This window comes from Ambystoma mexicanum, chromosome 12, assembly GCF_040938575.1.
Source record: "Ambystoma mexicanum isolate Mex_15411 chromosome 12, UKY_AmexF1_1, whole genome shotgun sequence".
Lineage (NCBI taxonomy): Eukaryota > Metazoa > Chordata > Amphibia > Caudata > Ambystomatidae > Ambystoma > Ambystoma mexicanum.
This window is the reverse complement of record NC_090936.1, coordinates 511102153-511117839: the sequence shown is the minus strand read 5'-3', so window position 1 is coordinate 511117839 and position 15687 is coordinate 511102153. Positions and strand designations below refer to the sequence as shown.

General features: G+C 44.6%; 2 protein-coding genes across 2 annotated transcripts in view; one reads left to right on the top strand and one right to left on the bottom strand.

The window, feature by feature from the left end:
• The window catches only part of TIMP3 (TIMP metallopeptidase inhibitor 3), a 65501-nt gene extending 63617 nt beyond the window's left edge, over positions 1 to 1884 (top strand). Inside the window, exon 5 of the mRNA XM_069628787.1 lies at positions 708 to 1884. Within this exon, the coding sequence (XP_069484888.1) occupies positions 708 to 905 (198 nt within the window). The 3' untranslated portion in view covers positions 906 to 1884. The remainder of the gene's footprint in view (positions 1 to 707) is intronic.
• The window catches only part of SYN3 (synapsin III), a 1663181-nt gene that overhangs the window by 735639 nt on the left and 911855 nt on the right, over positions 1 to 15687 (bottom strand). Inside the window, exon 7 of the mRNA XM_069628788.1 lies at positions 9084 to 9173. Coding sequence (XP_069484889.1) covers positions 9084 to 9173 — 90 coding nt within the window. The remainder of the gene's footprint in view (positions 1 to 9083; positions 9174 to 15687) is intronic.

Here is a 15687-nt window from a genome sequence, read left to right as displayed (position 1 = left end):
TTTTAGGCACAAGAATTTTGTCAAGTGACCGAGGACACTGAATGTCTTCTGATGATCGTAACAGAGACAACCACAGCAAAATACATGCTATAACTGCAACTTGCGAAAAGCACAAACACAAGGCCTGATTAACAGAAGCGTTTTATAATGGCGCAGTCCCATAGGAAAACACTCTGTGAATCAGGCCCATAGTCCACAATTGGTGCTTATTCTTCTCTAAATGCTTTTTGGAGGTTTCTGTCTGCATTGTGAATTTGAGGTGTTTGGGAATGGACGAAATCAGTGACTCACACCCTGAAGTGTGCCTGAAATAAACCTTTAATGAGTCTAGCAATTATTGTTTATAATTCCAGAAAGACACATTATTTGTTATTCCTATTCTTTCTTATTTAGGGTCACTGCTTAAAGCGTTACACTTGTGGAACCCCCTGTTTTTTTTAAGAAGCCTGAACAAGAAAGCCAGCCACTCTAGAAACAAAGAGCCCCATGCGCTTCAATTAGTTTAAAAAAAAAAAAACAACATTGATTAGGGGTAGCAAGGGAGACCACAGGGGTAGCAATGGAGACCTCAAGGGTCGCAAGTGCGACCCCCCCAAATCACGTCCCTGTCTTATGCTACTGAAGTTGTTTGTTATTGACCCATCCAACAATGCAATTTAATAACCGCGGACCACCGCTGCCTTGTGTCTTGTGTCTTGTCATTCCAGATCAAGCCTTGCTATTATCTGCCCTGCTTCATCACCTCCAAGAACGAGTGCCTCTGGACCGACATGCTCTCCAACTTCGGCTACCCCGGCTACCAGTCCAAGCACTATGCCTGCATCAAGCAGAAGGAGGGCTACTGTAGCTGGTACCGGGGCTGGGCGCCGCCCGACAAGACCATCATCAATGCTACGGACCCCTGAGGGCCCCAACACGCCACTGCCACCACGGACAGAAATTCCGAGATAGCTGCAATATAAGCAGCGGCAGCAGCAATGAAATTAAGTCCTCTGGTTTGTTGCAACAACTTTTAGCACTTTGAACACTTAAGAAAACAGCAAAAGTCTATTTCATCTTGTAATTTTCTTCCATCACTTACTGCATTTCCCTGTATTACCCCAATCCCCTTGGACGACAGAGACTCAGACTGTGAAACGTCACGTTTTTGAGACGCGACAGGTGAGCCTGAAGGAACGCACAGGAAGGGGCCATGAGGCCACTGGTTCCGGAGGAGAAGAGAAGGCACCGGAAGGCTGCATTTGTTTTTTGTACTTTTGTATTTTATTGATTGTTTTTTGGCGTTTGGACTGAACAATGCTTTCCCCTTGTGTCAATTTCACTGCAGAAACTGGGTGGGCACAGAGGGATTTTTCCAATCACAAAAAGGAGGGGCCTACTGTGCTTTCAATCTGCCCTTGTTTTTCCAATTCTGCAAGACATTGTGGGCAATGCCTTGTCGGGCACCACAGTTATTGCTTAGGAGCTGAAATAACGTCAGTACCAGCCTGCTTTACAATTGGCCACCTGCGGTCTAAATTCACAACGATCAACCACACCTTTCCCAAGCCACTCCCTGCCTTCTGATTGGGCAGCGCAGTGTCCAGGTGGCATTGTCAAGATTCAGGTGGCTGCAAGGGAAAATGGAAGCTTTCTGCTTCTGAGGCAACCAATATAAAATAGGTGACATGCTGTGGGCTGGGCATCTCCCATCATGTGACCCACAAAAGCAAATCATGTTGAATGTGGTTGTATAATGCAGCCTGGAGAGACAACAGATGCCTGTTGCTTTGCAAGGTCCAAATTCTCAATTAAAGCTGAGACGCAGGTTAGCTCTGCGGTCTAGTGTGCCGGCCTGAAGTGCCCATTTGCCCAGAGGGGAGAGCAGATTAAATACCAGCAATTTCAGCTTAGTCTTTCATCCTGTAATGAGAGATGCACTGTGTGCCATTTATAATGGGGGACGTAATAATATTATTAGTACAACTGTTTTTAAGTGCTTTGGATCTGTATAAATACCCAAATTATTGTTATAATAATTATTATTTTTATGATCACGGGAGAGAGTTAATATATGCACCATTTCCCTCCTGTCATTTCCTTTCAGAGTTTATTTCCGATGTCTGAACTAACCTAGCATGAGACGGCGATGCCTCATCTGAGAACGCAAGGCTTCTGCCGCCTGTTTAGCGCAAGCAGCTGTTGCGTCACCAGAAGATAGAACAGGAAGGGTAGTGGGGAAAAGGAGAAGATGGACACACAGGAGAAGGGTCCAGGAATAAGAATGGCAGTGGAGGAAGGGTGCGATAGAAACCAGGGAGACACACAAGAGACAGAAGGGGAGAAGTGGGATGTGAATAAAGCCACAGTCAGAGGGGCTACTACAGTGCTCACAGAGCGGGGCAAAGTGGCAGAGAATGCACCCACATATATTGGGGAATATAGTGTGGATGTGCACAAATAAAGAGGTGTCGAGGGAGGAGAATAAAATTGCAGTGGGAGGGGCTGTATTTGTGAATGTAAATAACTAAAGGTAAGACCTGGGAAGGGGATGAAGCAGCCACAGGGAAGCGGGACAAGAAGGTGGCATTCAAATGATATGATATGATATGCTATTTATAAGGCGCTTAATACCCAGAGTTTTCTAAGCGCAGACCCGTGTCGTCTTGCTTCCGAGCGAGCAAGTTGCCTCTGAGCTATCCTGCCGAGACAGCCAATGGAGTACAAGAGGCTATTTAAGGCATTAAAGAAGCACCAAGAGAAGAAGCGGCTGTTCTGTAAAGGCACATTTCAAAGTACGGTGTGGGGGTCTGACAATGGGGGACTTTTGGGATTAGACATGGCATAAAGGGCGAAGCAGAATGGAATTCAAGGATCCTCTGCGGTCGTGAATGTTGAATGTGCCCGACAGGCAGAGATCAGCCAGCCTTTGCTGCATGCTTTTGGTGCACATTGGGTCTCATATCGCCATTATTTACATTCCTAATCTCCTGATGGACCACTTTCTCCTATCAATTATAAACGAGGCCAAAGTGAATGTAATTGTCCTATAGAGGAGCGGCTGCTTCCAAACACCCTACACCCTTCTCTGATGAGGAGCTGCCACCTCAATTAGAGCTTGGTACAGTCTGATACTCCCCCAGGCCAACTCATGCCTCCATCTTTCCGAGGTGATAAATGCAGTGCCCCAAATGTGGGCAAGAATGATGGTAAAATGCTCTAAAACTGCAATTTAAGGTAGGCAGTGCAACATAAAACGCAACATATAACAGTTATATTAAGTTATCCTCTACAATACTGTTCTATGCCGTAGTGGACCGATTAGCACATGATGCGATTAATTCACCCGGGAGAGCCATGAATAAGACCCTCATAGGGTCTAAGAGGGGTGTTGGTAGTTTGCATTAAATCCATGTAGTAAGAAGCTGCAGCAAGTTTTACCACCAGTTGTAAACCTGGCATTGAAGTTACTGCCTGGCTTGTTTCATGTCATATGGTCTAAAGACATTTTTGATTTTCTACAGACCTGGGTCTGTCTTGGATGGACATATTATTTGAATTGAACATCTTTTGCACCTCATTCAAGTTTTTTGAGGGACCCTGGAATAGTAAGTGGCAGAAAATAACCTGGGTGCCCAGAGTGAGTGGGCGTGGCCCTAACGTGTGATTATTGTCTGTAGTTCTAGTGTTGCGTGAATTTGCATTCCATTGGTCTGTAGTATGGTAACCAATGCCATACTCGAGACAGATAGTCTGAAAACATGACTTACCCCTGGCCTCCAACAACATTACTCGCTGTTGACCACCCGATTCCTACCCCCCCAGTTTGCACCCCTACCCCCCCCCCCGCACCCTTCCATCAGACCCAAGCCTTGGGGGCATTCTTTGTTTCCAAAAAGCAATGGAAAGGAGATGTTTTTACATGGGCACCAATTTGAGTTTTACTGTTGTTGAGAAACAATAAGATTGTCTAACACAATGATTGGCGACATCGGTTTTGTTTCGGAATACTCTCTTCCGCTGCCCTTGCAGAAAATCCAATGGGGAAGAGCAAATGAGGACCGAAGCCTTGAAGAGAAGCCGAAGTGACCCTCCTTTGAGGATCCACCTTGATTAACTGGTGTTTTTAGATGTTTTCTTGACAAGGCTGCCATATTTGTGGAGCTCGTTTTTATGATCTTCTCCATTTGGAGGGGGAGTTTGTAAAGTCTGCCATTTTTGGGGAGGTCATTTGTACAGTCCGATGTTTTTGAGGAGCTAGTTTGACTAGTCTTGAGTTTGAGCGCTAGTTTAACTAGATGGCTGCTTTTGAGGATCTAGTTTAACTAGTCCAAAGATTGTAAGGCGTGTAGCTTGTATGAATTAGACCATTGTGACTCTGCTGAGGGGGGCGGGAATGGCCGGGCCCTGGAAGTTCACACTCACTGCCGAGCGTATAAAGGGTTGTTCGATTATGACCCACTGATGTGTTTTTCATTCATTTATGTATATAAAATATGTATATATTTTTATTAAACTACATTTTACATTTTTCTTATTTTAAAGACGTGTCCCTGTGTCTTTCTATCAAAAGATGTATGCAACTTTTACTGTACCACACCACTCACTAATCCTCCCCCAAACACACACACCCCGGGCAGATGCACATTGGTTGGTTTTCATCAACAATTGTGAATAAGACGACCACCACTGATTCAGACCACCACAGCTTTGCTCAGCTCATGACAGAATTAATTCAACACATTCCATCAAATCAAACAGCGGTGCCACTGAAAAGGGACTGCTTTGTGTCTTGTGGGCGTAGAGGGCAGATCTATATGTGAATGAGAAAGGGTCATGATAGAGTGGCCTACTTGACGCACGCAAGTGGAGCAAGGATCTGAAACAAAATGTCACAAGGGCTGCGGTGTGAACCTGCATGATCCATACATTAAGACAGCCCCACTGCCTAAGGCACGCGCCTATTTGTGATGTGCCACTGACGAGTAGCTCTGTGGCCTGACCTGTGACTTTATACAATCTATGTAATCGGTGGTACCTCTGGATTCTACGGTGTTGGCCTATACCATCTGTGTAACTGGAGGGGTAGCTGTGTGGTCTATGGTGTTCGTCTGTACGACCTCTACAACCCAAGGGACATCTCTGGCCTACCGCATGAGGCTATAGGTTATTCTTCACCCGAGGAGTAGTGCTGTGCGTATGGAGCTATCCTACATGAACGATGTAACTTCTGGAGTAGCTCTGTGCATATAATCCAAGTGTTGCCTCTATGACCTGTGGTCTTCATTTATTCAGTCTATTTAACCCGGGAGGTAGCTCTGTGGTCTATGTAGCCTGTTGGTGTATAGTCTGTAACCTGGGGTATCTCTGTGGTCCATAGTGTTGGTCTATACAATCCATGGAACCTGCAGGGTTGCTCAGTATATATTGAGTCAAATGTTATAGGCTACATCAAACGAGGGGTGGCTCTTAGGTCTAAGGGTATAAGGTTTTGAGGGCCTTATTACCACCATCCCACTTGTGAAGTATCTTGGAGTAACAACAAGAAGGTGTTTTTTTACTTTACTAAAAGGAGAGCAACAATCCAGCGTTCCTGCACTCTGGTGAACTAGACGTCAACGCGTGTTCTGAGCTTTTTCCCATCTGCATTGTGTGATTGAAATTGACACTGAACCGGAGATCGAAGCTCTCCTGATAATGTTTCCTCTGGTGCTTGATGTATGTTCAATTGGTTAAAACAAGGTGAATGTATGTTTTATCTGGGCCGATGTGGGTCTGAGCACAGCAAAGCAAGACGGAATGTGGCAAGCGGCATTCCATCCAGGGATGCAACAGGACTCGCAACCACACATGAGCAGGCTGGATCTTCTCCTTCGTCTCTGGAGATATAGGAGGTCACTGCTCATTGCTTAGCTGCTGATATAAACCTCTTGAACGAACCTGACAACCAAAGTCTTGGTGGTGTCTGGGTAGGAGGGAGATCTCTGTGAAGGCCTGACCATGGTAGGGATTCATAGCTGACCTTTGAGCAGCTGGTAAACCCTCTGTGATCTCAAGATTTCGGGAATGGTCAAGGTAGAGGTTAGGGGACAAGAGCTCCAATAGCTTTCTCAGATCACAGATACCCACAACTACACGCATTTCGCATGTGCATCTCCGAAGGCCCAGATTGGCTCACTGGAGACATGTGATTGACAGAATATACCAAATTCTCTTCTGATGCCACATACAAATCATCGGCACTTCTCCTAGTCATTCATTCATTTATTTTGTGAACCCCTTCCACAATGACTGGAATCAACACTTAGGGACAAGCTGCTCTGGAACTTGAGAAGAAATTTGAGGGGAGAAAGCAGGAAAGGTAATTTGTAAAATAAAAGAGGAGGACATCTTTGGACAACTTCTGCTTGGTACTGCTAGGAAACGGATAGGTGCAAGGGAAACATCTGATCCTAGCACCACAGGTGTGCACCTACCATATGTGCATCACGCACCTCATGTCATGCACACTCTCCACCATCACTCACACACAAATCATCTCCACACAGTCCACACAAGCACTTTCAGCCCCCATAATCTCACACATATTCCACTCATCACTGCTCACTAAACACCTACCAAAAACACAAACTAATGCTCATCAATGCATACTTCATGTTTCCCCATGCCACAGGGATTGCTGTGCTGAACACCTACCGCAGACTGGACACACTCTTTATTGTAGAGATATGGCCCCCTCCACGTCCACATGCATCCTTGATATTCTCATACCTACAGGTTAAACTTTCAACACACTGATAGCACAGACAAGATAAGAGGCTACATAGTGATCAACAAAACAGTGTGGGACTGCACTCTCCTGAAAACCACAACCCTTAATTCCACAGAGCTCCTTGCATGCCGCTTGTTACTCACACCCTCAAAGACAGCCATGTTTCTCGTGATTTACAAAAACCTCCAAACAAGAAAACATGTCATCTGATGGCAACCAACAACATCATCCACCTTGACTTTAATCTTCTACGAAATATACCTACTAAGACCCCGAAGAAGCTATCTCGAACTTGGACATCAAACAGCAAGGAACTAAAGCCTTACAAAACAAAGGCAGCACATGTGATCTGCTAGTTGCTTTATCTGCATCTCTCAAGTTTGTATGCCCGATACCAGTGGGCTTGACTGACCACAACACCAGGCCAATCGACATAAACCATCAAACTGTCAGACATAGCCCAAGCCCCCCAAAACACTGTGCCACCCCTCTATCAAAGTTGCCATTGACATACTGAAGGCAAAAGCACAATACCATCTACCATCAATCACACCACCAGCATTAAAGCACACCTGAGCTGCCATATCATCTCCTTGACCAACAACTTGAAGTCTCTCACTTCATTCAAGCCGCAAGTCAAATCCCTCTGAATCCTTGAAGACATGGGAGTTTGTGGACAGAAAACTCATCGTGAAAAACATGGGTCGACCCCTGATTTTTTGTTATAGGGGGGGTTTATACTAAAAATAAAAGGGGTCTCTTAACAGTATAAACAAAGGATAGAGTATACAGCTACCCCTCCCCCTTGAGTGCAGGCCTCGTGGTACCTCGGACAATAGTGGAGATATGAAATAAATGCTACACTATACAGCGCTCACCCTTCTGTATTAAAAAACGTAACAGACTCTTCCCAGACAGCATTCTTTTACCCAACATGGTCACCAGGTAGGCAGAGAAGGTGGTCCCGAATGGGGCATTACAAAGAAGGGCAGCGGTTAAAAGTCCATCAGATCTCTCTCCGCAGTCGGGGTGCTCCCATCTAACTTTTCGCTGGCAGCTTGACACCATCAAACAAGGATGCAAAGATCTATCCCACTTGGGGCGAGCTTTGCTTTTGCACATTCGACAGTTGCATGCTAAAACTACTCCTAAAAGTCTATCAGTGCAGTTATTCCACATCTTAATCGGGCCCTTTGTTTGGTCTTCACAGTGTTAAAGCACAAACCATATCACACAACTTGGAATAGAACCCATCACATTTATTAACAAAAACTTTATATTCTTTTGTGAATACTTAACAGAGAATGTGTTTTATAATTAAGATTTCCTAAATTTCTTTGCACAGAATCTCCTTCTTGCTACCTTGCAATTCAGTGCTTGTCCTTTCCCATCGATGAAGTGGGTGCAATGCTGTGTTTCTTCGTTTTCTCTGAACTGTCTTTCCTCCAGGTGGGCCTGGGCATTCCCAGTGGCCATCCTTGCACCCCTTTGCTTTGGGAAAGACAGTTTCTACTGCTCCTGGTCCCTGGAGAGAGCCCTGGTACTTGCAAAACGCTAGCAGGTCTCACCTCAAGCAACCTGGTCATTCAGTGAGGCCTAATATTGCACTACATATAGCCCAGTCGATCAATCATAAGTACAGTTTAGACTTACAACAGGTGCTGTACACCTGTAACCTCTGAAGTGCAATAGAAAGTCAATCATTCTTAGGGGGAGTGATATTGACGGTTCTAGTGACTAATGGGTCTGTTAGTCTAAACACACGCGACTACACCAAGCCTCTATTGAGAGTTCACAGGTTTGAGGTCTGCAATAGTCAACCCCCCACTTTTGTTCTATATTCGTATTTGTACAGACCCCAGTGTCAGCGACCACCTACCTTTTTCACTCATAGTTAAGAAAATGACGCAACGTTCTTTGAAACAAATGATTCATAATTCACAATGTCCCTAAAAACACACCCCACAGTGCAAACGGAAAACCAGGACTGGGCCATCATCTCCCAAATGGAATGAGGCATGTTGGCATGTATGGAATGTGTCATGCTGGCTTTCCTGCCCTCATCCTCCTCCCAGAGTGGCACGATTTTGTACATTGGTTTTGTAAATCCGTAAATTTATTTCAATAAAAGTCAGCAGACTTTGGGAAATGTAATGACTGCCCAATGCTTTTCATGCTTTTCATGGCTTGCTTCAGACATTAGCGGTCCCATTTCAACATGCTTACTGACAGGTCACATGAATGCCCAATCCACTCCTTGGTGACACAATGATTTTCAGCCGCAACCAGACATGGCCTTTGGAGATCCAAATCAGGAGGCATCAGCACTTACCATTTGCCGGTGACTTGGGAAGAAAGACTGGTCGACCAGCGGGAACTTCTCCGCTCCAAGCTTCTGGAGGATCTTGATAAGCTGTGAGAACTGCAGAGAGGAGAGAGGACGAGCCAGTCAAACATCAGGGGACCCTTCTAGTTTCAACATCTACAGCTTTCATTTCACTGACTTTCTAGGTCCCCTCACAGGTTAGCTCGGGGGAGGCAAAGCATCATTCAACAGAACAGTATGCCATTATCACTTGGCAAATGTGCCAGCTGGAGAACAGGGTGTAAGCGCACATGAATTACATGATGGTGACTATTTACAGAGTCAAGTGAGGCAAGACTGTGATATCACAAGGTGCCTTAGGGAAATCCTGCAATATTAAGTTTGCTGTATCGACTTCCCTATTAAAATGTCACAAGTAGCCTGTACTGTATTGCTGCTGTATTGCTGGCTAAGCTGGCAAGCTGTGCACAAATCTATTTGAAGCCCATTAGCAAGGATTTTACTTTGGTAAGTAAATTGATGACTCAGCAGATCTTTGCGGTAATTTGGTTTAAACACTTTTGTTAAAGAGGACAGTTCCTAGCCATAACTCCTTACAGTCAACCTTCCATGGAAATAAATATACACCATGCAAGAAAGAGACACACAGGCAGCTGGTTGGGAACTTCTTGTTTAATCCCCTGTCTCACAGGCTGGACAAAAAATATCACTGCATTTCTGCATCCATCATGGTTTTATACGGTGGCGTAAATTACACAATCATTATGCTGGTATGAACTTTCTATTTTGATAGGCCAAATACATCACTTGGTTTCCATTGGACATAAACACTTCCTGAAACACATGATCATTTTCTGTTACATTGACCTAATTTATGCTAACCATCATGACTAGGGGTTTTCCACATTTTCTAAATGACAAGATATATTTCACAACCTTAAAACTGGAAAAACGGTTTTGGAAATTACACGTTGCTTCAGACATCTTAGCACACTGTGTCCAAGACATAGATAAGCTGTCTGGCTTTCTATTGGTTACCCCGTCTGGCTTATCTTTTCTCTGATTTTATGTCAGCTTCATTTGTAAGCAATAATATATTTTGCTATTTAAACTGCTGCATCACTGAATCACTGCATATTGGCTTCTGCCCAATGCACTCCATTCCTAAGTCTGCACACATCACTATATTTTCTGTTTGCTCAACACTGCAGTTTATTTGCAATACATGGACGTGACATCCATTTTTGGGGGAAAATGTCTGCTTTTTGCTGACCTATATTCTATATCAGAAATCTATATTCTGTGTCAATTATGTTGTGCGCGATGTAAGCATTTCTTTGTTTTTTGATTTCCTAAATACATGTGTGCAGTGTCACATATTTTCTAATGTACCTGCCTATAATAAGAGCAGCCTGGCTGCCTCAATGGAAAATGCTTCTGACATTTAGACTGTACACAGGAAGGCGGGGCTCGTCCGGGATTTATTGTTTTTGCCTGTCTATCACTAAAAAGGGGGAGGGTTTACTCCTCTTCACTTTGAGGAGGAGAGACCTGTGCTGAAGCAGTCTGGCATTCTCGGCAGGGTTTTTAACCATGCCCCACTGCCCGATTGATCTCACAAAGCCTCTGTGGGACCATGGAGAATTCAGTCATTTTTGATGGCATGGGAATATTGAACATGCTCATACATCGTCCCATTATCCAGCACCCCACTGCTCAAACATTTTGTGCAATGAAAGTTGGGCTTTACAAATGACATTTGATATAGTGTACAGCCTTTTTCTTAGTTGTCCGCTCACCCTGAAGCCCACTGTGTGTGCCACAAATCACCCGTATGCACTAATAAACATCCCATCATTTTCTGGCAGCATTTCCTCGCCTAAAAGTGCAGGCTGCATGTTAGGTTTTTCACTGCATTGAGTCTGACCTTTATTCTATGGATGGGCATCGGGAACCGTCTACATCAGAGGAGCATCACACCGAGTTATATGACAGATGTAGGTGACCATATATTTAGGAATAAAGTACCCAAATATATGCCATAAGAATGCTGCATGTATAAGAGCCCTCATCATTCCAGGCACAGTCTTAGCTAGCCGCCGGCACCTGCATCCAAGGTCCATCAACACATTGGTCTGTTTAGTGGCCCAGAGGGACTCTTCCATTTGTAGTGTTCTAGGGTGACATGAAGTCCTTTATTAATGTGTGTTATAGTCACCATTGAGTGCTCACTTTACAGGGCAACATAATCCTTTGCTTAATCTAGTTTTCTTTCCACAGAATGAAGCTTCCAGCTAGGGCTGATGGTATGCACATATTCACTGAGGAGGATTCAGTGTTCACAAACTAAAGCCTGAAACTTGCATATTTGCTGGTCAAAGAACACTCCCTCTAAAAGCCATTCCATAATCCCAGACATGTTTTACCCTCCATTCTGCTCTTTGGTGTGAGGCAGTGAATGTGGTTGGAGTTTAATTGTGTGATAAGATATGTGCTCCTGGGTTACAAAACTGCTCCAACTTAAACTGTTCATGCCCCAAAAACATATTTACTGTTTTCCAATGCTGGTTTTCATTTGAAAACGTGAAACTATACCAGAGCAATGCACTTGTTGTTAACATACACATGCAGGTGTTTTCAGCTGCAAGCAAGGAAACCCCCTAACGTCATTTTGAAATGGACCTTTAGAATATGAAGGTACAGTTAGACTTCCTTTGGAAGGCCATGGACTCGCTACGCAGAGCATCTACTATTTGCATTGTTGCCAACCATTCCTTCATGGCCCACAAATCCTATGGTGCATGCCAGCCTACAATACATAGTATGTTTGTAATGCATTGCCTACTCCAAAATCTTGAAACACATATGCCGTCATTCTTCCTGCTAGCCACTCACTGGAAGGATTATTCTGGACATGGGGTGTTCCTAGGTCCGGAAAAGATCTGGGGTTATGCTAGTGTCGGGACTGTCGGGACTCGGGCCAGCTAGCCTTTTGGTTGTAGTCCCTGAGCTTCTATCCAGGGTTGCAACCAAAAGTCCTGGGGCTATAGCCCTCTCAGCCCCCCCTAGCAATGCCTTAGTTCTGCACATATGAAAAGAGGTCATCGCCACCTCTAGCACAGGGGCCATCACTAAGCCACTTAGAGCATCGCATAAGGAAGAGCCACCAATACTGGCGCAGCCCACATGGACTGTAACTGACCACTCGTCAATTATTTCCCAAACCATGGTGGCTCGCACATTGCTTGTACTGCGATCCCCTTCTGCGATCCACTGCCGGGTGGCGCAGCCTTCTAGGGAGGGTCATTGAAGACCTTTTTGCACAGCTCAAAAGCAAAAGCAATATGGAAGCGTAGGCACATTTGTGTTTCTCTAGCCATGCCCGGGTCTACTTTCAGTATGACCAATTGATTTCCCAAAACATACGTCATTTTCATTTTTTCTATCTGAATGCAAGCGCATCAGCTATTTTGTCCAGCTTTTATGTCCAGTGGACCTTCCTTAGGTTCCGACTGGTGTGGGCATGACGGGAAGACCCCACCATCTGCATTTGTCACGGAAACTAGCCAAAATGATTTTCAGCGTGGTTGGTCCAAATTGGACATCAACTGTAGATCTGACATGCAACACATAGTTCATACATATCACATGTAAAATGGCCCATATGGCCCAGCTACAGGTTACAGTTTCAGCCGAGTATGACACAGGAAGGCAGATCACGCTACATGGCACCTTACTGTGTGTGCAAATACCAAGATGGTGAGGAGCACACCTAAATTGAATGTGTGTAGGTATGGTTTATGGCTATAGAGGGTGCAAGAGAGAATTACAACCCTGGCACTGGGTTGGGTATACTAAGAACTTAACAGAAAGAGCCCACAATCTGTGGGACACTCGCATCTTCCACACACCCTTTGTTACTGGGTACCAGTCAATTCTTCAATAACGAATGATGAATTTTTATTAAAGATTCCCGAACCAGGAATCTTAGTTTTACCAACACAGTTTCAATTGGATGTTCAATTAAAATAATTACTTACACTCTGTTTCATCATAGGAAAATGTATGTATTATTGTCTTCTTTTTTGTTACAAATTAGAGGACAATGCCAACAAATGGATGCAGTATTCCGTTATCTGTATATGATAGCGCTCCGTGAGTGCTTTGTTTACCTATCACGTCATCACGGGGCGCAGATGGCCGGATGGCACCAATATATAAGGCAGCCATCTTGTTTTTTCATTGCGCCACTGCCCGAGTCTACAGTTCCAGCGCAGTTTGGGTCATTCTTAATGGTAAAGTGTCACATTTTATCTCAGCATCCACTAATAAGCTTTCTGGAGCATATTGCAAGTAGTAGCAAGAGGTTTAGTTCCTGGTGAAACAGAGTGGAAGTGGTTATTTTAATTTAAAATCTAATTGAAACTGTTTTGGTAAAACTAAGATTCCTGGTTGGGGGATCTTTAATTAAAATTCATCATTCGTTATTGAAGAATTGACTGGTACGGTGTGCGGGAGACGCGAGTGCCCCACAGACTGTGGGCTCTTTCGGTTTCCCCTTACTGAGTGTGTGTATTGCTGGGGAAGAGATCACCTGATCTCGTGACAGTCAAGAACTAGAGACAGGCCAATGGACAACCAAGGTGTCAGAGGCCGCCCATCTGGGGAAGAGCTGCCACTCCCAGAGCATCTGGAGGCCTTTCCATCATCCAAATGTGTGGATGGTTCAATGAGCTACATAGACAAAGCCCTCAATTGTTTCTAGGTGCTCCAGATCTTGAATTGCCCTGGTACAACGTCACGGACAAAGGTGGAGAAGGGGGTCAAAGTTAGTGAAAACACAGCTCTCTTACCGGCTAGGAAAAGCACCCCATCATATTGATAAACCATGCTGGAGGGGAGTTACCTGGTAATCACGTGGCCGTGGTCCTCCCAGGGCTCTGTCTGCACGAGCAAGTGGTGCTAGTAACTTGGCCTAAGCTAACACATGTGATAAAGAAAAAATAAGCACTTAAGATCACAAAATGTATGGCTAGTGCAGCCAATTTCTATTGCTGTTCTGCATTCTGAATTTGAATGACTAACCTCAGCCAGTGAAATAGGCCCATAGGCTGGCCCTAACTAACTCAACGTACCTTTAAAGTCTGTACATGCATCCAGTACAACGTTCAAGGGTGTACACTGCAGCTTAGTCCGGAACAACAAGGACCAGAAGAGCAGGAAGAAAGTGTACACATTTTGAGGCACAGGTAATGAACAGGTCTGCCATGCATGCATACATATAATCCATGAACTGGTATGGCATGCATATACATCTCGTTGGTTATAAAAACGTTTCTGCACAGCATATATGCTCTATTGTTATAGATAAGTGCATTGTAAAGAAATAATTCCCTTCTTATGGCCAATCAAGTGCCCATAGTCTTTCTTTCACACTAACCTCGTCACCATGTGGTTCCACGGCATTTACATGGCGACTGCTAATGTAACAGAGGCCCTGCTGGTAAGTGCAAGCAATTCCTTCTTGTGCACAAGTCTTACACACTTGTCGCCCTAGTAGAAAATACTGCCCCAAACCCACCCAGGTCCTCAGACAGCCGAAGGGACTCAGGCGTAGGGTTAGTCATTGCTCTACTATGGCATCCACTACTCAGACACATCTCTCGCTGAATCCATGTGACATCATCGGCCTTTTTTCAGAAGTAATTGTAGAGGAGGAGCCAAATGCCTCTACTGGAAGTCCCGCCCCTATCTTGCCCATATGTTGGAAGTCGGAAAGGGTGACATGCGCAATTCCAGTAAGGGGGCCTATACCGCAAAAGTCTTCGAAACGAGATATTCATGAGGAAAGCCCTGGATGAAGTATCCTTTAAAAGCTGATGGTCTCCTGAAAGAAACGCTTGAAGAAGTGTGAAATGACAATGGCAAGAGACTGGTGACGTTAGGTGAAGCGGGAATGACGCACCAAGAAGAGATGCCAAAGAAGAAAGTATATAGGTCCTATAGAATCTGATGCCAATGTAAAGAATTGAGTAACATTTGATATGTGGAAATGAAGATTGTGCGTGCGAAGAGCACTGAAGACAATGCGAATCGATTTATAACTGTACAGATGCTGTAACGCAAGTAGACTAAGTAATCATGAAGGCTGGCCACATAGTGAATAGACTGCAGACGACGCTCCAATGTATACATATAGGAATGCACATAGAATCTGGATGTTCCGCATCGTGTTTTAGCAAACTTGGACCCCATGAACGAAAAGGACAAAAGTGTGGCACAGCAAACAATGATAGCTGACGATGGAGGAAGTATCGAGAAGGCTTGTCCAGCCCAGTGTCAAGGGTTGAAGCAGCCAAGAAACTGGTTATCTATTCGAGAAGATACAATAACGTGTGAAGCAAGGCAAGCTCCTGTTTGAGGAGCAATGGAAAAACACTAAGTGCCAAGTCTTATTGATTTAATAGTATTAAATGCAAGAAAAGAGCTCGAAATGCGGTCTCCTGTCACATGGTCCAGATGGAAATAGACTTTGGGCAAGCCACACAGAGACTGAAGATAAGGCTGTTCTCACACTCCCCTTTTATTCTCAGGCCACAGTGAAACTCTA